Source organism: Sodiomyces alcalophilus (genome assembly GCF_042370955.1).
Source record: "Sodiomyces alcalophilus JCM 7366 unplaced genomic scaffold ACRALscaffold_10, whole genome shotgun sequence".
Taxonomy (NCBI): Eukaryota; Fungi; Ascomycota; class Sordariomycetes; order Glomerellales; family Plectosphaerellaceae; genus Sodiomyces; species Sodiomyces alcalophilus.
Window position 1 is genome coordinate 694,716 of NW_027263541.1, and position 19,379 is coordinate 714,094.

Consider the following 19,379-nt stretch of genomic DNA (forward strand, 5'->3'; position numbering starts at 1 on the left):
GCTTTTATTATAATTAACACTGTAACCATGTTGCTTGTCGGGCCGTGATCGACCACTAACAGCAGACCGAACTTGGGCTGGACTTTAACAGCAGCGGTACAATGTAGGTACAAGCACGTACCTCTCTGGCCCGGCCGGCAAAGCGCCGCCTTCACCTGCGATTCGATACTACCCCGACGGGATAGGCGGGAATGTCCACTATAGGTTTATCTCGGTAAGTATGCATGTAGGTTGTAGGTACCAGAGAGAGAGACGAGTATCCGGACATGTATTTTTTGAGGCCCTCCACATTCATTCACAATGCCCCTGTTTTTTTCCAACCGTCTTCTCTCATAGGTATACACTAATTCCCTCTAACGGTTTGCTCCATCCCGTCTCTGCATGCACAGCCGCCCCCGCTTACATCTACAACGTAATGACCCCTTGACCGAAATGAGTAAACATCCGACGCCGCAAGGCTGGCTGGCTAGACAATGTACATACATACGTTGAGCCTTCGGAAATAAAGTGATCCCTTTGACCTACCAAAGTGGGTCCCAAATGTACAGAGTACTTCCAAGGTAGTACCTACCTTGGGTACCTACCGTATGGTGGGGCTATGCGGTTATCGCTTCGTCGCGACTTCACAAGACAAACTTTACTTAAGAACGCCATCTCCCCCTCCATGCCCCGCCCCGGGGGACCCGGAAGCCGGCTTTATAACGTTCTACCATTACGCTTACTCAGGTTGGAATTCGTTCCGACGACAACTCTCTGGCGTTTATTAGCAAAGGAATCAGATCCATCAGATCCAATATCAATCCAATCCACACAAGGACACAAAACCACAAAGCTCGACAACCACCGTCAACTACCGTCAACCCTTCTCAAGGACCTCCCCTCCCTTCAGAAATCATCCCACTACTCAGTCTTGTCTCGACTCGACTCGACTCGGACTTCGCAGCATCCGAACCTCGCCCAACTCGACATCCTCCTAACCCTCTTTCTCACTCGCATTCTCTCCGGAATGGACCGATAGGGTTTCCTTCTTCAACCTTCCCCCCTCCTCACCAGCACATACATCCCTCTTCATGTGCCATCTTTTTAAAGCTTCTCTCAACATCGTTTGAAGGCCGCATGCGGGGATATTCCCCGCCACTACTTGACCCAGTCAAAGCACCCTTGTCCCCCAGGGCTAGCTGTTGCCTCTCGGAGCTTCATTTAGCAGGAAGATAGAGCCTACCGTACCTCTCGCCTAGTGCCAGCCTTGCGCCATCATCTCGACATCTCGACATCTCGACGTCTCGACATACATCTTCGTCACCCACTGATCGGCCACCCCTTGCACGAAACGCTCGACCCATCCCTCCCTGACCCTCAGCGGTTTACACCCCTCCATCCCAAACAATCACCGTTGCCTCCGGCACGTAGCGAAAGTGGCGGTTCACCTGGATACCGAAATCACACACCAACTCGTCGACTCGTGTTACTGCGTGGTCCTCGGGCATCCAGTCTGCTACTGCGAGTGGTACTACCCTTCCCATTCGCTCTTCGACACGTACATCGAGTCCATCGACGACCCGCCTTTACCTTCTTTCCCCTCCTACCCCACGCCGGCCAGCATCAGCTGGGCCGCCTTCAACAGTCCGCCATGGAGCTCACCTACGGCACCTGGTGCCATGGCGTCTCCACTCGACACCCCCTCATGTTCTTCGGCCATTCCGAGCCCAACGCTAAGCCCCCCAAACCATGCCACGCCGCCGGCCGCCGTCATGCCCCTCGCGGGCTTCGCGCCGCCCCCCTCCGTCATGACCATGCTACCCTACGACGATGCCTCCACCACCGTGACCGCCACGCCGACCAACTCCAGCAGCGACGGAGGTAGTAGCATCGGGTGGAACTCGCCCGTGGCCACCACCCCGGCGAGGGAGCTGAAATACGAATGCGCATGGAACAACTGCGGCAAGATGTTCAGGCGACGAAGCGACTTGACGTGAGTTTTTTTTTTCCTCGTTTCCTTTTATTTTTGTATCGATCAGGAAAAAGCTAACAATCCCCAGCAAGCACGAGCGATACCACGTCAAGGATTCCTTCTGCGACGAGCCCGGCTGCGACAAGGCCTTCGCCACGCAAAAAGACCTGAAGCGACACAAAAAGACCCACGAGAAGCTCGGCGGCAACGGTGCCGCCCCCAGGGGCTACCGCTGTCGCGTGCCCGGATGCCGGAAGGCCAAGACGGGTCACGTCTACAACCGGCGCGACAACTTTGTCCGCCACCTACGGACCAAGCACGTCGGCTTGGACTTGGATGCGGAAGACTTTGAGAGTGGGTAGATGGTAGAAGGCGCTTTGGTGCGGCGAGTTTGGAGAGTGGTTACAAAGGGGTTGTAGAAGAGATGGGGAGGACGTTGGGACATGGCCGACAGACTCGAGTTTTGATCTTGTTCTTTCTTTTCCCGTGATCAACTTCCAACTGGGTATGCAAACACCTGGGCCGAATTGAACCCCGACGCCATGCCAGAAGGACATGGCTTAGTCGGGCTTGTTATTTAAGACGCCGCGGAGGACGGAGGAGAAGGGATGGACTGTCTTGCTTGCTTTTCTGGGGATCTTATTCCTTGTACTTGTTGCCCTCATATTCTTGCTTTCTTGTTTTCCCGCTCAGGGACTTCATGACTGATGATCGGATCGCTATAGATAGACAAGACGGGAGATACCACGAGGGTAACGCACTGTTATGTATCGCATCTGTCAGGACATGACTTTTTAGGTTTCATGGACCATTCCAACGGCGCTATAGTGCCTGCTTTGCTCCAGGTAAACATTCTGCATTAGCTACGGGCAGTGAGTGGCCAGGCTCAAATCTCAGCTACATCCAGACTTGCCGCATCCTAGTCCAAGTCACTTATTCAACCTCGTCTCCGAATTGTTAGCGACTGCGTCTGTCAGTGTCAGTCTGTCAGTGTCATCAATAGGAACACGGGGACAGTCACCATAACGGGTACGGTTGGGTTGCACATAGGTGAGATTGACTACCTCTGGTATGGTATGTGGCTTCTGCCTCACCACATCCACCACTGCCAAGTCCATCGGCCAAGGGGATGATATCAAGAATGTCCGTCCCTATGCAGATTCCCTGATCCCCCGTCCATCTCGCGAATAGAAAAAAGCAAATCGTCGGCTTGGTGCCGTCCACTACCACTCTCGGTATTTCCCTTTCCCTTCACATGATGATTCCCCATTTTGGCAATCCATCCATCCTCCTAAACTCCCTGATGATGAAGCGCATACCGGCGCAAGCAAAGATGATCCCTCCTTAGATGTACCACATGGTTGAGGGGAAGAAAAACTTGTTGATCTCGAGGGCCTCTGATCCGCCCATGGGCAGCAGGGGGGTCGATTCGGTGCCGCGCCTGTCATTACTCAGAGACACCTCAAAGGCCGCGAGATCAACGGCCACTTCGGCAGCCTTGGGTCCCGAACGGAATCCCTCGCTTGTCGCAACCGTCTCGTGCGTACGAGCGCGTCCACAGGCCAGGTCCGCATAGTATATCGCTGGGTGAAGCGACACGGGGGTGGTGCTGCGCATGTACTGGTACGAGTGCTGGTAGATCATCATCTGGAGGGCAGCCGGGTTTATGCCAGACTCTTCCAGCAGTACCGTGTAGTGTACCGGACGAGCCGTGCCCTTGATGGCACTATGCGCACAGAGGTAGAAATCCCAATAAAACGGGTGGCAGACTTCCGACTCCAGGAGCGTTCCCGGTTTGGGGTTTCCATTTTTATCGCCCAGACCCCTCTGGGGGAAGAAGCGGATATGGTGGCGCTTCGTAGCAACGATGACGGTGAACTTGGGCACGGGGAGCCCGTGCTTCGTCAGCTCCGTTCGGAACCATTCCTTCATGACGGAAATCTCCGACTCGAGAACATGGGCGAATTGACCCTCAGAGACGCCATCGCGGAAGTAAATGATGTGCTTAGGCGCACCCGTGTTCGTCTTCTTCTGCCACATGGGGAACAGCTTTGCGAGGAACTCCTGGATGTTCGTGGGAGTCAGGAGCTCGACCCGATAGCCGTTGGTCTGAACGGCGGCGGCATAGCGGCACGCATACTGGTCCATGGACATGGTCATGGCAGCCATGGATGGAACGCCGGACATACCCGGCGTTCCGTGGGTGACGTCGGCGCCAATGATCATTGTCGGCACGCTGAAGAACGGAGACGAAGTCTTGGGCTTAGACTTGTTCGTCGTGTTGGGGACGAAGCTGGTCGTGCCGCCTAGTTTGGCGTTCACCTTCATGGCAACATTGGAGTGGTACTGGTCTTTGTTCATAGGAACATGCTTGGCCAGTATGACCTGGGTCAGAACGCCAAAGCGACAATCTGCCGACTTCTTCAAGCGTTCGTAGTTGCCCGAGTTGGAGAACCTGAGGATGCAGAACAACATCTGCACCGCCTGATTGGTGTGACGGCGGATCTCGTTGATCCCGTTCTTCACCGCCTCTGCGACATTCGCCTCGTGGGCTTGCGAGGTGATGATGATGGGATCCGACTTGACCTGGCCGCCGTGCTCCATATACTTCCTTTTGAAGCTCATGGCAAATTGGCGGGTGTGTTCGGGGGAGACGGACCGCTCGAGAATCATGAAGCCCCAGGACGACAAGGCAACGGGGTTGGGGGTAAGGAACTTTTTCCCGCGCAAGTCCCAGCGACCGTCGAACTTGGGATCGGCCGCGGCGTTGGCAAACTGGACTAGAGGTGGCTGCAGAAGCCGGCCGGTGGTCTTGGCCATGTTCTCGTCAAATTTGAACCCATACTGACGAAGGTAGGGATCCTCCGACCAGTCGAGCATTCGCTTCCCATTCATGATGTCCTGGCGGCGCTGGTTCGGAAGCGTCACGGCCTGCTTGATCATCTGGGCTGTCTCATCAGGACCCAGCTTGAAGGGGAACCGCTGCATGGGAACAACGGTGCAAACGTCGACCGGGAACAGGCCAGCTTTGGCGGTCAGGATCAGAGGGAAGTCGGGGAATAGGATGTCATAGCCGTACTTTTCCTTGAAGTAGTCGAGGACGCTGATATTACCACTGCCGTCGCGCTTGGGAATCATGACGTTTCTGGCGGTGGCACCCTCTCGTCCATACTTCTCGGCGAACTCGAAGGTCAGGATGCGGTACTCGCGCTGGTTCTGTTCCTTGCCGCGGTGGCGGACGGTGAAGCGGAGCTTTGCCAGGCGCCGGAGCAGCTTGAAAGCTTGCGACATGGAGTGCATGATGCGGCCGTCCTTTAGCTTGACGGGGACAGGCCTCAGCTCCTGGGCTATCTCCTGCATTCCTTTGCCGCGGAGCTTGGGATCGACCATGATCAGATACTCCCTGATCAGCTCGTGCATGGACTTGTTGCCAGCCCAAAAGGCAGTGTTGGCGACATCGACATTGAGTCCCAGGCCGCGTCCAAGACCGTTCACCACCGATTGGTTCATACGAACCGAGGCGTAAACACCCTTGATCAACCAGACGCATGGGCTAAGTCTAGGGACGGTGTTCTGGTCCGGCTCACGGGGATAAAAGTTTCGCTTGATGGACAACAAATTCTCGGACGGCCACTGCCGGATCAGGTGGTCGAGGAAATTCATGCACTCAAGCACCTTGACGTTCCAGTCACACTGCCCCTTGAGGTAGGCATCGAGAACGGCGAGGTTGATCTCCGTCGTCTGGCGGATGACGAAGTAAAACTCGTTGTCTGGACGAGGACGTCCCTTGCCATCCGGCCGTGGCGGGAGACCCTTGTCGAGATCGACCCGGATGCGCTCTTCACCGCGCTGGAGGGGGCACGAAGACCTAGTAGGCAAGTCAGCCATGGGGAGGGTTCTCTTCCAAGAGGCCAAAGACATAGGCAACTTACCAAGCAAGCTTTTTGCCATCGTATAGCCAAAGCGTCTTGTACTTGGCCAGTGCAGCCTTCACATCTGGGTGATTCCAGCACTTCTTGAAGACAGGTCCCAGTTTCAAGGGTGCTGGCGTGATGCTGATGTCAAACTGATACACCTTGATTTTATCGTTCCACGAATTGACACGGAACTGGTTGACTTCCAAGTTGACGGGCTGGCCAATGGGGTTCATCTTGGGCCGTCTGGCAAAGGAATGGACGCCGGCATTCTGCAGATGTGTTAGTGATTGCAAAGATGTTGGTCGATTTTCAGGATTGTACATTACCTGCAAACGTTCCGCAGTCATGTATGCCTCGGGGGGCAAGTCGAGACGGGTGTTTCCCCGGTCCTCGACCAGGGGCCTCGCAGGGTCGTATCCCATGGGAGTTGGGTAGCCGACCGGGCCAGCAGACCCGGATGGGACGACCTGCCGGCCGCCTCCCTGAGAGCCGGAAGACATGATGTCTAGCAAAGTGGAACAAGTCGATGTTAGCGTTATTCGACCAGAAAACCTGCCAGGGAGAGGATGGTAAAAAGAAGGTAGGGGTTCAGGGTGGAAATGAGAAGTAAACGTTGGCGCGAGAGCTGGACTCGGCTACAAGATACCAAAGAGGTAGATGTAGAGCAGAGGATAGAAGCAGTCTCGATTCTCGCGTGCCAGCTTTTGGGAGATGAACATTAGAGTCAAGACAGGGCGGTTCTTACCTCAGTGTGCACTAGAACCAGTGCTGAAGCTTCGTACAAAGTCAATATGGCGATGGCTGGTCCTGACGGGCAAGCGTTGAATGGCGTGGAAGTTGTGGCAGATGGAAGAGAAGTCGAGATTTGGTTGAATGTGAGCAGAGGTGATGGAAAGAAAAAAAGAAGATGGTTGAAGATAGGAGAAAGTGAACCCTCGCAGGACTGGGAGGGAGGGATGGATATATATATAGGCAGGGCCCTCGTTTGCGTGGGTGTTGCGTGGGAGGAAGGTGCTTGCTTGTGTTTTCTTGCAGAGAGGGCAAGAGGTACGTGCAAAAGGCAACTTCCTAGCAGCCACGCGACGTGGTGGAAAGCTTTGCCTACCAGCAACGTGACGAATCCAATCTAATCACCAGATGTTTGCTGTTGGTTTGCAGAAGTTGGGAGAGGGGAGATGATGATGTATAGGCCAGGAGAGAGAACTGGGCAAACAGATGGAGGAAAGTAGTATATAGGAGCGTCTTTGGCAGAGAAAAGGCTGGATAAACAGTTGGTAGAAGAGTTGGGAGAAGAAGAAGAGGCTTGAAAACAGGATATGATATTATACCCTCCTGAGACTCTTGCGGCTGCCTTGGCTCTATTGAGGTAGGAGTCAGAAGGGTAGGATCATGAGACGCTTCCTACCTTGATGGCCTGATCAAGACAGGCAGAAAGGGAAGGAGCAACCCAGGCCGTCTAAAGGCAACGGATAAGTACCCAGGTACACTTAAAAGTTAAAAGAAAGTGACACCCTTGTGTTGACCTGGTGATCGTATCAAGCCTGGTAAAGGAAGGGCAAGTGAGTAACCGGATAGGGTGAGAGCAGAGTAACCTGGCTCTAAACAACGAATACGAGTCACAAATAACATGAACTAGACGCCGGAACACCATGGGATGATAGAGCACATTGTCTTGACATACCTACTTTAGATAGGGGAGTGAGTTTATATAGAATCCACCTTAAGGACAATGTGTTGGAGGTTAACGAGTCGTGATATCGTTGGATGTTTGTCTAGAAAAAGTTGATGAAATGCAAGGCTAAAGACATGGCCAAGCAATATACCCAAGGTTACTTACAATGGACAAGATTGTCAAGAGTGTCTATAAGTCGCCGGTAATATCAACCTAAGATCACCCTTAGCTCACTTTCAGTTGCATTCCAACCCAGCACGTAGTTTGGCAGCGTATAATGTCCATAGGCAGGTCAATAAGACTAACATCGGCATTCAGGGGCAAGCAGCCCCTAATCATCCAGGGCGCAAACTTACTAGAGAACTTGATAGCACAGAGGGGAGCAAGTGACAGACGGCCATGGCCAACCGTGACCTGCAACAGATGCAAAAGCCTCCATGGCATGACTCTCAACCTATTATATTATAAGCTAGAAGGAGGTGATACTAACGTACGCGGACTACCTGGTAACTGTCCCTACCGCCTCAAGCTGCACGCCCAGTCCTCCCCTCCTTGCTTTTTCCCCCTTCATTCCCGCCGGGCCCAATGTGCGGCTTCCTCCCCATATCGGCTGTGGTGCTATACTACCCTATTCTATGAAGCAAATGAAAGAGCCGGGTGACAGACAGTCCGCCCGAAGAATGCCCTGGAAACCACCGTGTGCCATGAACGCCAAAGAGAAAGTGACACGGAAAGCTTTTTGTAGAGATGTGCTTACAATGTTGGAATCTCCGGGGCCAGACATTCCAAGTCCATAGTGCCCAGGCACTTCACTCGAATTCCGCTCCCTTCTTCGAGTTGCGTGCCTTGGAGGCGTTCGGCCGAAGCAGTTCGTCCATGGTCAAGGAAGCCCCGTGGGCTTTTTCCTTCCGTCCGTTGCCCCAACCAAGCAACCGAACCTAGACAAATGAATACTTTTGCTGAGACCGCAGGGCAAAGCCTTGCGTCTACTATCCAATCTAAACGCGGACGGCACATCTGGGCAACGAAGAGCGGGATGCTGGGCGAGGGATGGGTGTATAGAACCAGCACAAACAATAAAGGCCCACCAATTCATTCGGGATTGACGAATGGCAGCACCATCACAATGCGCTAATACTGGTACTGTCCATATTGCTGGGGCGGAGGTGCGCCGTAGCCAGCCGGTGGAGGTGCCCAGGTCGGAGGAGCGTTCCCCTCGTACGGGGCCTGACCAGGTGGAGGCCACTGGCTTGGAGGAGCTTGTTGGTACACGGGAACATCCTGACGGTACGCCGAGGCCGCCGCCTCGAAGCCGGCCCCGGATTCCGCCCGCAAAGGAGAGTTTCTGTAACCTGACTGGGCGGCAACCCGCTGTCCGACATTGCCGCCGTAAGGGCTAAGAGGCCGCGGATTCGGGGAATCCCGCCCCCCAGGAGGGTAAGTGCCGTAGGGGGGATAATCACCGCTGGATGCTTGACGACCGTGCGACGTCGTGGGCGCAGGCATACGAGACTGCACGCTGCCGGATTGCCTCGCCGCCGGGTCTTGAGTTGCCTTCCATGTGCTGTAGTCCGGGACCGTCGTATCCCGGATCAAGTTGACCATGTTCACGGGCTTGAAGAGCTGAGCGTTGTACGTGTGCGCTGGCGGAAGGATGCCCAAGAAGAAGGTGATGTCTCGCGAGAGTGGCGCCCCGTGGTTTCGTCTCTGTTGGTCCAGGCGCCGACCGGCAGCACCCTTCAGAGGGGATTCGCCCCTCGCCAGCTTGCGTGGCCTGTTGAATTCCTCGTGGTCATCGACGGGTAAGGGTCGCTTGGGAGATGCCATCGCTGCGAAATGGGGAGGGGCCGGACTGGCGGTCTGGCGAGCGGTGGCCGGGACCGGGAGCGGGCTGTTGCGGACCGAAGAAGCCGGGTGCTCAATGGATGGCATGACCTGGGGCCGCATTTGAACCGCGGGGGACACGATGAGCCTGTACGCAATCGGGTCAAAACTTGCCACCGAGTGGCGGTTTGCGAAGTGAGAGAGTTTGGGATCATCTGGCCACAGCTCGGCCATTCTGCTTTCCAACTTGACAATCGACGCAAGCTCGCCGTATTGCGACTCGTACTTGTGGAAGTACATGTACAGCCGCTTTGCTCTGTCCTTCTTCTCGGGCTTCTGCGTCAGGCGATTCACGCACGTCTCGAAGACAACCCTAGCATCTATCGAGGAATACCACCGTCAACTAGCTGCACAAATGAAGGGATCAACCGATTACGGGCAAAGGGGCTTTCGTCTGTTGACTTACTTGTGGTGTCGTCCTTGGAATGGAGAAACTTGATGTACTCCAACATGAAATCTTCGTCCTCTGGGAACAACTTTGAACCACGATCAAAGATTTTCCCCCCTGCAGCATCCTTATACACGACCGCTTCGATCAGGGCAACGGCCACGTAGACATCGCTCGTGAGTTGTCCCTTGCCGCGGGCCTCAGTGAAGACCTGCCTAAGGCCAGAAGTCGGACTACCTTTACCCTGTGTCCTGCGCATAGCGCGGCAGAGAGCAATCCACACGAACGAGATGGTCCGCTTTAGAAGGTCCGTCTGCACCGCAAAACCCTGCTTGACAGCCTTGAGTCTCTCCTCATGTGCGGATTTCCGAGACGAGCCTTCAGCGCCGGCGTCATGATCTTCGTCCTTGTCGTCTTCGTTCGATGCCGGTTGTTGAGCTGCCGCCAATTGTTCAATCTGGGCAAGCTCGTTCTTCTCGCGTTCCTTGAGTTTCTGCATCATCTTGTACAGAGTGTCCAAGACTTGGTCATACGGCGCACGGACAGCCTTGGCACGTGCTGCCTTGCTCTCCTCGGAATCGCTGGCGGGGAACGTCATCTCGATGCGGTCGCCGTGTTTCAGAGCCAGCAAGACACTTTCCGGGTTGGCCTCAATACCATCCGTCAAGAACTTCATTCCGAGATCGATGCCGTCCTTGAAAACGTTGTTGGTGAAACACCATTCGGCAGCATCGACCCACATCTCCGGCCAAAATCGAAGGGCCATCAGGGCTTGCTTGTAGACGTAGAGGACGCGCTGCTTGTAGGCCTCCGGCTCCTCATCCTTGAGAACGAGAGGATCTTCCTTCTCCCACTGCACCCACTGCTTCCACAAGTCCACCTGCTCCATGAACTCCTGTTCACCCGCGAAGCCGGGCGCCGGTGGCAGACGGGGGAGGGTGGTCCGCTGAAGCTTGGCAATTTTGCGATCTAGTTGCAGGCAAGAGGACTTGGCTGTCATGTAGCCTGGCGATCTTTTCTGAATGAATTGTCGGCCCTGCTTGAGATGTTAGTCCAGGCCTGAGTAGCTGCCGAGCCTGTATGGGGGAAAAGGGGAGAGCTCACGGTTGTTTTGTTTAGGCCGAGTTCGAACTGGTCGTAGTCTTTCCACAATTCAGTGAGAGACCCCATCGGTACGGTAATGGCTCGGTGATAGGCTCTCCGTAGCTGGTCCATCTTTTGCTGGTCTTGCCATCCAGAACCCCCGACCTGACCGGGGCCGCTCTTGATGAACTGTATCCAATCTTTCCAGAGCTGTCCCGAATCCCGATCCACACCAACATTGTCAATCACAAACTCGTACGACTGGTTGATTACTTGGCGAGCCTGGCCGTTGGCGTCTTTGGTGAGATCGTTTCTTCTGCGGATATAATTGATATACGTAGTCCAGAGTTGAACATTCGGCACGGTCAGGAGAGACCTCTGGAATAGGCTTTCGGCTGCCGTAGTGTTCATGCAATCCAGCTCGAGGTTGATCCAGCTTACCCAGATATCGGCCTATCAGACGGGTTAGCATGGCAGTCAAAAGCCGACAAAGCAAGAGAAGCATACCGCTTGTGGGAAGACTTTGACGAATCGTTCGTAAACATCGCGCAGGGCGTCAACTTGGTTCAGACGGCGATGCTCGGCCATGAGGGCTAGCCATGCATCCATGTCGCCGCGGGAATCTTCCTTGATGCGCTCCTCGAGGCGGCCAATGAGGTCGATGGGATCCCTGGTTTCAGACACAGACACAGCATGCGCTTGATGAGGGGCTGGAGTGCCCGAGGCCGCGGTGGTGGTCTCATTTCCATTGTTCAACATAGTAGCAGAGGCAGCTATTGGTTCCTGACTAGGAGAGTGAGAGGCATTGGGAAGAGGGCCTTGAGGGACGTTCATAGCCTGAGCTGCCAAGTTGTCAGACGTAGGAGCATCATCCTCGTCATCCGAGTCCGCCAATATGAAACCTCCGGACGTCTTGGGCTTAACAGGCTTCGGCTTGGGAGGAGAAACTTTTGCGGCGGGCTGGGGCGGCTCCGAAAGGGGTTTAGGGGAGGATATTGATATCGACTCTGGGTCGTATTCTCCCCCATCGTCTGCACCATCTTCCTCTCCCCCTTCTTCTTCTTTTTCTTCTTCTTTTGTATCACCGTGGGAAGCGTGGGCAACGGGGAAATCAGGGTCTTGAGCTTGTTGGTCGCTATGCTGGTCTTCATTGGTAGCCCCATATCCTGCCTCCTCTTCTCCCCAAGCCTCACCCTCGAGGTTGGGTTCATTACCAGGGTTCTCGGAAGTCATCGCAAGTCCGGGGTGCGGCTGCGTCGAAATTCGAAGCTGGTGCGTCGGTTTAATGCTTTGGTGATGTCGTCGATTGGCCTTGAGAGGTCAACCAGGCGCTCGCAGCGCGTGACGTCGGTCGGGCAGATTGCTCTGTAAGCACTTTTGGGCGGAAATCCGAGACTGTGTGACCCTGTAGAGATTCAATCAGAGGGGTGATGATGGATTCGTTTGCTGCGCCTAGTATTTGGCGTATGGTGCTGGCTGTGTGATGGATTGATCCGAGGACGAAGCAAAGCAAACCGAAGTCGAGTAATCGCAGCAGAAAATGTCAAGAGGTGAAAGTACGTACCTAAGCAAGCTCAAAGAAAGCGGCAAAATCGCCCGATTGGTCTAGCGGCTTTTGGGCGGTGTGGTCACCAGCTAGATGTGCAGGGACCCTCTGGAAGGTTTTCGCGACCACCACTTCGAAATCCCAATACGGATTAGGCAGTGGGAGCCATAACCACTTTACGCGAAAAACTCGCGCGTCAACCAAGTCAGGTACAGTACGTACTCACTGTAAATAGATACCTAATATTTACTGCGTAGCATCAAAGCAGCAAGCGCGTCCCGAAACCACACCTTCTTTTCCCCGTCAATATCCCTCTGCAATAAGAGAAGGCACCAGCGACCTTATTGTTTTTTTTTCTGACCGTGTGCCTGCCGCATCTAGTTTCCCTGCCCCCTCGCTTTAGATCGTGCGCCTCACTCTCTCGACTATCCGACTCCACCATCGCAACAGAGCGTGTCTTACTTTGTTCTTCTCCCGACTAGGTGGTTATCGTGTGTTCTAGCTTTCCATTTTATCTTCCCATATCTCGTCACCGATACCTAGATCGCCACCATGTCTGCCGTCTCGCTTCTGGGTGTTCAGGTGATGAACAACCCAGCCAAGTTCACCGACAAATACGAGTTTGAAATCACTTTCGAGTGTCTCGAGCAGCTACAGAAGGGTACACGACGCCGCTCGATCTGAATCCTTGGCGACAAACTAACTGGTGGCAGATCTCGAGTGGAAGCTCACCTACGTTGGCTCCGCTACCAGGTTCGTCTCATTGCACCCATGTGATTCCCGAACCTTTGGCGCCGGATGTACTGACCTGCCTCAGCGATCAGTACGATCAGGAACTCGATTCCCTCCTCGTTGGCCCGATTCCCGTCGGCGTCAACAAGTTCATCTTCGAGGCGGACGCCCCTGACACGAGCCGCATTCCCGACGCCGATATCCTGGGTGTCACGGTGATTCTTCTGACTTGCGCTTACGACGGACGTGAATTCGTGCGCGTTGGATACTATGTCAACAACGAGTATGACTCGGAGGAGTTGAACGCGGAGCCACCCTCGAAACCCCTTATTGAGCGGGTCAGGCGCAATATCCTCTCGGAAAAGCCACGTGTAACGCGCTTCGCTATCAAATGGTATGTCCCCATGCATAATATTTTCCCTCCCAGCCAATGCGCTGCTGCCTTTTACCTCAACATCGAGGGTGTCCCCAGCCGATGCAAAAAGAGTAAATTGTGTTCTAACGAAAAACACCTATAGGGATTCCGAGGCTTCTGCTCCTGCGGAGTTCCCTCCCGAGCAGCCCGAGGCCGATCTAGCCCCCGACGACGAAGATTACGGGGCGGAAGAGAGGGAAGAGGAGGAGGCCGAGACTGCTGTGGCAGAGAAGACCGACGACAAGAAGAAGGCCCCGGGCGATGACGCGGATATGAGTGGCGTTGAGAACGGCGCCAACCTCGAGAATGGCAAGGCGCTTGATGCAGAGGAGGACGAAATGTCCGATGACGGCAGTGTGGACATTGAAGGCGAGAGCGAAGACGAGCTCGACGAAGAGGAACTAGGCGAGGGCGAGGCCATGGACGAAGATGCCATGGACGTGGACACGGTTGACAAGGCTGGCAATGCCGCCGCCGGAAATCAGGCAAAGCCTGCCGAGGTCAAGTCCCACTAACATACCCTATCACAAGGAGTCCTGTCTTCTCAGCTTTACGGACTCTTTCATCACCACTGGCCATTAGTCCATTCCTCCATTCAAATACTGGAACGATTGTACCACGGGTTGAGCGCCCCCGGGTGTAGTGTACATATGGAAGCAGACGTTGTGGCTGGGAGACTTGAGTCATTTGGACGGCGCTTGACTTGACCATGCCGCTTCGACGATGGGCTTGTGCGAAGAGCTGTGCTTAGATACCTTGCGACATAGATACCAATGCGACCTCTTAACGGTCTAATACTCTTTCCGCGTCAAGTCCAGTCTTCTGAGCACGTACATAGCTATGACGCCTTCCTCAGCGTTTTTGATCCGGAGAGAACATCGCGTATTGACGACGATGTAGCGTACGTAGCACGGGGCTGCCATCGACAGCGTCGGATCTCAAGAAGTGGAAACCAGTCGAATCTACACAAGATGGGACTCCATAGGTCTCCAGGATCTTCCAGCACGTCGAGCCAAGGCTTCTTCTAGGGTTGGGGCTATCGATAGATTGCTGACTGAGATGTTATTATTTTAGAAGAGGGAAAATACAGGGTCGGATTCACCCCATGTCTACACTCGTCATAGCCATGGCACAAAAGCTAACAGCTTTCATACATAGCATTGTCCAGGTATCCGCCCTGACACCCCGTGCTTGAAAACGGCACGTTGCTCAGTCATTATTACTATCTGAAAGATCTTCTGCCTCCCAGTTGTATTCCAGCTACGTCCAGAGATAGCTCACGAGTGTTGCTATACTAAGACAATGGAAAGCGCGACGCAGAAGGTCGCCAGCCAGTCATGGGACCCCTTAGTACATTTCTCGTCTTAGTATCGCGAGAGGGCAGCGTTGCGCGAATAGTGAACCGATATTATTCCTCATTACCGCCGGACCAGCCGAACGTGCCTTTCGGGAACCTATATATGTGTAGTAGGCGCTCTCTAGTCTTTGTCGGAGAACAGAACAAGAAATGTGTCGTCAAAACAGAGGCGATCGATAAGTCCATCAACAAGCACACCACCCATGACAACGACCCCATTCAGCGCAAGAATTCGATTGATCCCAGCTTTCCATCACTGTCAGGCGTCAGCCTGGGCTAAATGTAAAGACAACGCCCTCCCCTCCACCTCTATACCGCAATTACATCTTGGTTGGATGTACGGAATCTACCGGACAATCCAAGTCGCTCAAGGTGTCGCCAGACTCGAGACGCAATGCAAAATCTCAGACTGCAAAAAATCCCAGAGGGGCCCCGGGAAGGAAAACCCCTAGATGACTCGCCACAGACATGGAATTTCAAAACCGCAGCGACGCGGTTTGGAGTTCGAAGATCGAACAGAGGAAACTCGCAGTGGTATCAAGAGGAAAAGAAAAGATGACCCCCGGGAAAAGGGGAAAAGAAGAGGAAAAAAGAAAGAGTAACGCCAAAAACAGACCAGCGATGGGTATCTCCAGTTACAAGTGGTACAAGTCGTGACATGATGAGGTGAGGCAAACTGGAATTTACCGCCCTTTTTTCCTTGCGAACCGCTTGTTCAAGAGCGCCAAGACTTTGGGCACGTTAAACTGAACGTACTCGAGATCCAACTCGTCCTGATTGTCTTTTTGCATCTCCAAAAGGTCGTCTAGCTTGAGGTCAAGCTCCAAGAGACCCTTGTTTCGTCCTGTATCAAGCCTTAGTACTCGAGGTGATAAGCAGACCAACGGGGGTTCCATGTCCTTACCCTTGTAGTGTAGTGAAATGACAAAAGTCCCCGGTAACGGGCTCGTGAAGTTGAAGTAAATGTTTGCTCTCCTGTTGTCAGGGACATTGCTCTTTTGGATGACGCCCTCTTTCTCCAGCTGCTGATGCGTGAACTTGTACGGGCCCAGAACTTGATGTTTCTGTTGTTTTCTCTTCGTTCCTTCGCTCTGGGACCGGACATTGTGCAGGTAACTCTTATACGTCTCGAGCTGTCCATTGAGGTACGAGTTGTGGTCACGGATAGTCTTATAGACCTCTTCGAGTTTCTCGGTTTCCCGAATGACTGCGTCTTTAAGCGAGCCAAGGTGCTGAAGCTCTTGCTCGACTTCGTCGCGAAGCAGGCCAAAATGATCGCTCTTGTCTATCACCCTGAGCTCCTGCAGCTGGGAAAGCAGCTCCATGGCGCGGATACCCTTGCGTACCATGACGGCGTCGTTGCGGCTGGTAGCCGCGGCATCCGCAACTCTCTCGAGGCGCAGGGGCCGACGCGCAACTGGGCTATTGGCGGGGATCGACCGCATCATCTGCACAAAGATGGACTTGGCTTCCATAAAGTATACCTCCTCCTGTGTGATGTCAAGTGCGGCCGTGAGGTCATCAATTGCCGTTTCCCAGCGGCTGAACAGGGGCAGATTGATGACCCGGTTCTCCTTTCGTGGAACTTGAGGGGGCGCGCTGCACAATTCGCTCATGATGATAGACAAGTGCGACCCTTCATCCTTGCAAATCTCTGCTTGGTGCTTCTCAATCAGCGCATGCATTGCGTAGATTTCATTGAGCGTAATGGAGAGCTCGAGGTCCTTCTTCGAGAGGGCCACGTAATTGTCCATCTCCAGGCTCTCGTAGAAATCCTGCACTTCGCACAGGTCGAGCATGAATTTGTTGACCCTGTCCTTGTTCTGGTGGATAAACGGTTGGAGCTTCGCCATATAAGGCTCTTTGGCATAGGAAGGCTTGTTTGCGAGGTTCTGAAGCATTTTCGCAATGTAAGTTAGGGTTCTCCTAGGTCGCTCCGCCGGCTGACCGTCGATGAGCATATACGATTTGGGTGTGACGATGGCCGGATTGATGAAGCGCAAGAAGAAGAACCCGCCGATAAGAGTACAGATGACTTGGTCGTTGGCGTCTGGGTACTTGCGCTTGGTCAGGCTTCGGATCTGTTTGCAGATCCACCGGATGCCGTACGGCGCTTCCTCAAGCCCGTCGATGATGGTTGACAAGAAGCCGCTGGCAATCTCGGTGAGCATCGTCAATCGTGGCTCAATGATCGCCTGGACCTGGGGATTTTCGGCCGCCTGTTCGGCTGTGATTCCTTTAGGCATCGAAGGAGGTAGGCTGCCAGTGTCCTCCTCGATTTGTTCGATCATGCGCTCATACACCTTTAAGGGGTTGATCTCCAAGTCGAGGTCCTTGAGCTCAATGAGACTGTTGATTCTATCCGCAAGGACCGACTTTAGGAAACTCTGCCCAGGTCCTCGTCGCGTGTACGTCGTCATCATACGGGAAACGGGGGTATTCGCTCGTAACAGGGAGGAGTATTCGGGAGTGTGGTCGAACTGATAGGTAAGGACGGACTGTGCAGTAATGTCAGCCTCATGGCAGGCCAAGACGAAGGTGTAATGGCAATAAGACAAACCTGGAACATCGTAAGAAGCAAGTGTTCCTCTCGGCTCTCATATTGATTTCCGTAAATGGTGAACATGACTGTCTGCAATAGCGAATCAATCTCAGACATAGACACCAGCCTACACAGGTGGGCAATGTGTCTCGGTTCGGACTGAAGTAGGAACATCAGATTGCCGTATTTTTGTGTCTTATCATCGTTTGGGAAAGCTCCTTCCTGCATGTCGGTGGCATCTTCTAAATGGCTAGCGACCTCGTTTTGCTCTTCCAGAGCCATTCGGTTCTGAATCAAGAGGGCGATTCGCGAGTCGAGGTATCGGACGTCCTTCTCCAAAACGAAGTTCTTCTTAGATTGGGAAGAAATTTTGGATTTGAGCTCCCGTAGGATCTTCTGGGCTAGACGTGCATGTCAGCTATGGAATGCAGGGCATAGATATCCATGAGATTAGGTCTACGAACCTTTCGCAAGATCATCTTCTATTTCGAGCTCCTTATCGTTTGCCGACATGGACATATACAGGGCGGACATAGAGTACCGCTTGGACTGGCGGGCAGACCGCGATCCATCGTAGGACGACATGGTATTCTGGCGCGAAATGGGTTGAAACGAAGACGACGACGCGGAGGAGGCTCGAGACGGGGCCTGCAACATGACAGACATGGTGGAAGACGCTAGAAGTCGGGGTAAAGGGCGTGGTTAGTCGCGGGATATCATCCGCGAGCCCCTAAGACGGCACGGGAATTCGAGTCGTCGTCGGGGCGGTCTGAAGAGACTGGCCGACGAGGTGGGATGCTTGCACTCCTCGTGTATCTTTCGGTTGCGACTTAAGACGAGACGCTTCGCACAGTCGGAGATGGGTAGTCAATTCTCGATTCTTCACACACGAGGTGAGGCCCAGTTTGGCAGTAGCGCGAGCAACCCCGTGCGGTAGATTCGGTCGGTTGCGCGAAGGAGAGGCGACGAAATAGATCGGGCACGCGGTTCTCGACGCCGTTGTAGAGGACTCGGACGCGCGACAAGGAGTAGGCTTTAAAGGTGGTGAACAGGATGTGCCCGTAGTCAGTCGAAGGTGGGGGAAGCAACCGCGATAGGGTAGTTCCGACAAAGCGCTGCGATAGATGAGCGGAAGTAGAGTGACCCGATATCAGGCACCGATGGGTTGGAATCTGCGTGCGTAAAGGGCGTCGTTTGGATTCATCAGATACCGAAGACGCGTCTGGAACGGAAGCGAGGATGTCCACAGAAATACATCAGGACCTAGAATGTTGAACTTGTACGAGTGCTCCCAGAAATGAAGCAAACGGGCGCAAAAAAAAATCGATGGGAGGCGATGGTGGTTGGATAGAAAGGATACCGGTAGATGGGACAGGGCGTTGGGGGCAAGGAAGTAAAGGGAGAAGAAGTTGTGGACAGGACCAGGGTTAGTGAAATTGTGACTCGAGACGGGCGTCGGGATGAGGGGCGAGGAGGAGCCCAGGGTTGTGATTGAAGCGAGGGCAATTTAAGAGGGGAGGACGGAGGAGAGGTATGCAAGAGCAATTGAGGGCAAAAGGGACGGGCAGGGGAAAGGAAACGCGAGGAGACGTGGGATGAACAAAACTCCACTACCTGGCTCGTGGAGGTGGGTACCAGTAGGGGTGGTTAAAGGGGCCTTGAGGTACCCTGTACCTTATGTACAACGATGTAGAAACGTTTTGCGGGTATTGTGTTCTCGGGTCGCGCCACACGCACCAGCCTGACACGGGTAGGCCAGGCACACGACTCTACGTACCCACATGTGTTGGTGTAGGTATCTACCTAAGCAGTACCAGACACCAAAAGGTACTCAATAGAAGAGAGGGAATGCTGCAAGGAACCGCCATGAAATGCCTCCCTTAGAACAGGTA

General features: G+C 53.9%; 6 protein-coding genes across 6 annotated transcripts; 2 read left to right on the forward strand and 4 right to left on the reverse strand.

The window, feature by feature from the left end:
* Nucleotides 1-1,751: 1,751 nt before the first annotated feature.
* On the forward strand, nucleotides 1,752-2,313 carry ACRALDRAFT_1073019 (uncharacterized protein; the record flags this gene model as incomplete). The annotated part of the gene is made up of 2 exons (XM_071018054.1): nucleotides 1,752-1,972; nucleotides 2,040-2,313. 2 exons carry the CDS (start codon nucleotides 1,752-1,754, stop codon nucleotides 2,311-2,313), a joined length of 495 nt encoding a protein of 164 aa, XP_070871172.1.
* Nucleotides 2,314-2,590: 277 nt separating this feature from the next.
* ACRALDRAFT_213618 (uncharacterized protein) lies at nucleotides 2,591-3,268 on the reverse strand (the record flags this gene model as incomplete). The annotated part of the gene is made up of 7 exons (XM_071024114.1): nucleotides 2,591-2,647; nucleotides 2,713-2,727; nucleotides 2,761-2,814; nucleotides 2,853-2,859; nucleotides 2,894-2,921; nucleotides 2,998-3,131; nucleotides 3,207-3,268. 7 exons carry the CDS (start codon nucleotides 3,266-3,268, stop codon nucleotides 2,591-2,593), a joined length of 357 nt encoding a protein of 118 aa, XP_070871173.1.
* Nucleotides 3,269-3,295: 27 nt separating this feature from the next.
* On the reverse strand, nucleotides 3,296-6,290 carry ACRALDRAFT_2114297 (uncharacterized protein; the record flags this gene model as incomplete). The annotated part of the gene is made up of 3 exons (XM_071023677.1): nucleotides 3,296-5,819; nucleotides 5,884-6,137; nucleotides 6,195-6,290. 3 exons carry the CDS (start codon nucleotides 6,288-6,290, stop codon nucleotides 3,296-3,298), a joined length of 2,874 nt encoding a protein of 957 aa, XP_070871174.1.
* Nucleotides 6,291-7,956: 1,666 nt separating this feature from the next.
* ACRALDRAFT_1083697 (uncharacterized protein) lies at nucleotides 7,957-12,410 on the reverse strand. The gene is made up of 4 exons (XM_071019492.1): nucleotides 11,403-12,410; nucleotides 10,917-11,348; nucleotides 9,831-10,848; nucleotides 7,957-9,744 (listed from the first exon to the last, which is right to left on the reverse strand). Exons 1-4 carry the CDS (start codon nucleotides 12,126-12,128, stop codon nucleotides 8,672-8,674), a joined length of 3,249 nt encoding a protein of 1,082 aa, XP_070871175.1. The 5' UTR covers nucleotides 12,129-12,410; the 3' UTR covers nucleotides 7,957-8,671.
* A 324-nt stretch (nucleotides 12,411-12,734) lies between these two features.
* Nucleotides 12,735-14,396, forward strand: ACRALDRAFT_1045309 (uncharacterized protein). Its single transcript, XM_071015393.1, has 4 exons — nucleotides 12,735-13,102; nucleotides 13,155-13,194; nucleotides 13,259-13,567; nucleotides 13,692-14,396. The coding sequence occupies exons 1-4, from the start codon at nucleotides 12,994-12,996 to the stop codon at nucleotides 14,101-14,103; spliced, it is 870 nt and encodes a 289-aa protein (XP_070871176.1). The 5' UTR covers nucleotides 12,735-12,993; the 3' UTR covers nucleotides 14,104-14,396.
* A 1,232-nt stretch (nucleotides 14,397-15,628) lies between these two features.
* Nucleotides 15,629-18,072, reverse strand: ACRALDRAFT_1037333 (uncharacterized protein; the record flags this gene model as incomplete). Its single annotated transcript, XM_071015058.1, has 4 exons — nucleotides 15,629-15,789; nucleotides 15,850-17,443; nucleotides 17,506-17,888; nucleotides 17,952-18,072. 4 exons carry the CDS (start codon nucleotides 18,070-18,072, stop codon nucleotides 15,629-15,631), a joined length of 2,259 nt encoding a protein of 752 aa, XP_070871177.1.
* Between the last annotated feature and the right edge of the window lie 1,307 nt (nucleotides 18,073-19,379).

Bases quoted from the DNA above. Each gene is read 5' to 3' on its own strand.
- ACRALDRAFT_1045309 (XM_071015393.1), top strand. From the start codon at position 12,994: ATGTCTGCCGTCTCGCTTCTGGGTGTTCAGGTGATGAACAACCCAGCC. The intron at 13,195-13,258 runs GTTCGTCTCATT...GACCTGCCTCAG, and splicing joins TACGTTGGCTCCGCTACCAG to CGATCAGTACGATCAGGAAC. The intron at 13,568-13,691 runs GTATGTCCCCAT...AAACACCTATAG, and splicing joins ACGCGCTTCGCTATCAAATG to GGATTCCGAGGCTTCTGCTC.
- ACRALDRAFT_1083697 (XM_071019492.1), bottom strand. From the start codon at position 12,128: ATGACTTCCGAGAACCCTGGTAATGAACCCAACCTCGAGGGTGAGGCT. The intron at 11,349-11,402 runs GTATGCTTCTCT...CCCGTCTGATAG, and splicing joins TCAAAGTCTTCCCACAAGCG to GCCGATATCTGGGTAAGCTG. The intron at 9,745-9,830 runs GTAAGTCAACAG...ATTCCTCGATAG, and splicing joins TTCCAAGGACGACACCACAA to ATGCTAGGGTTGTCTTCGAG.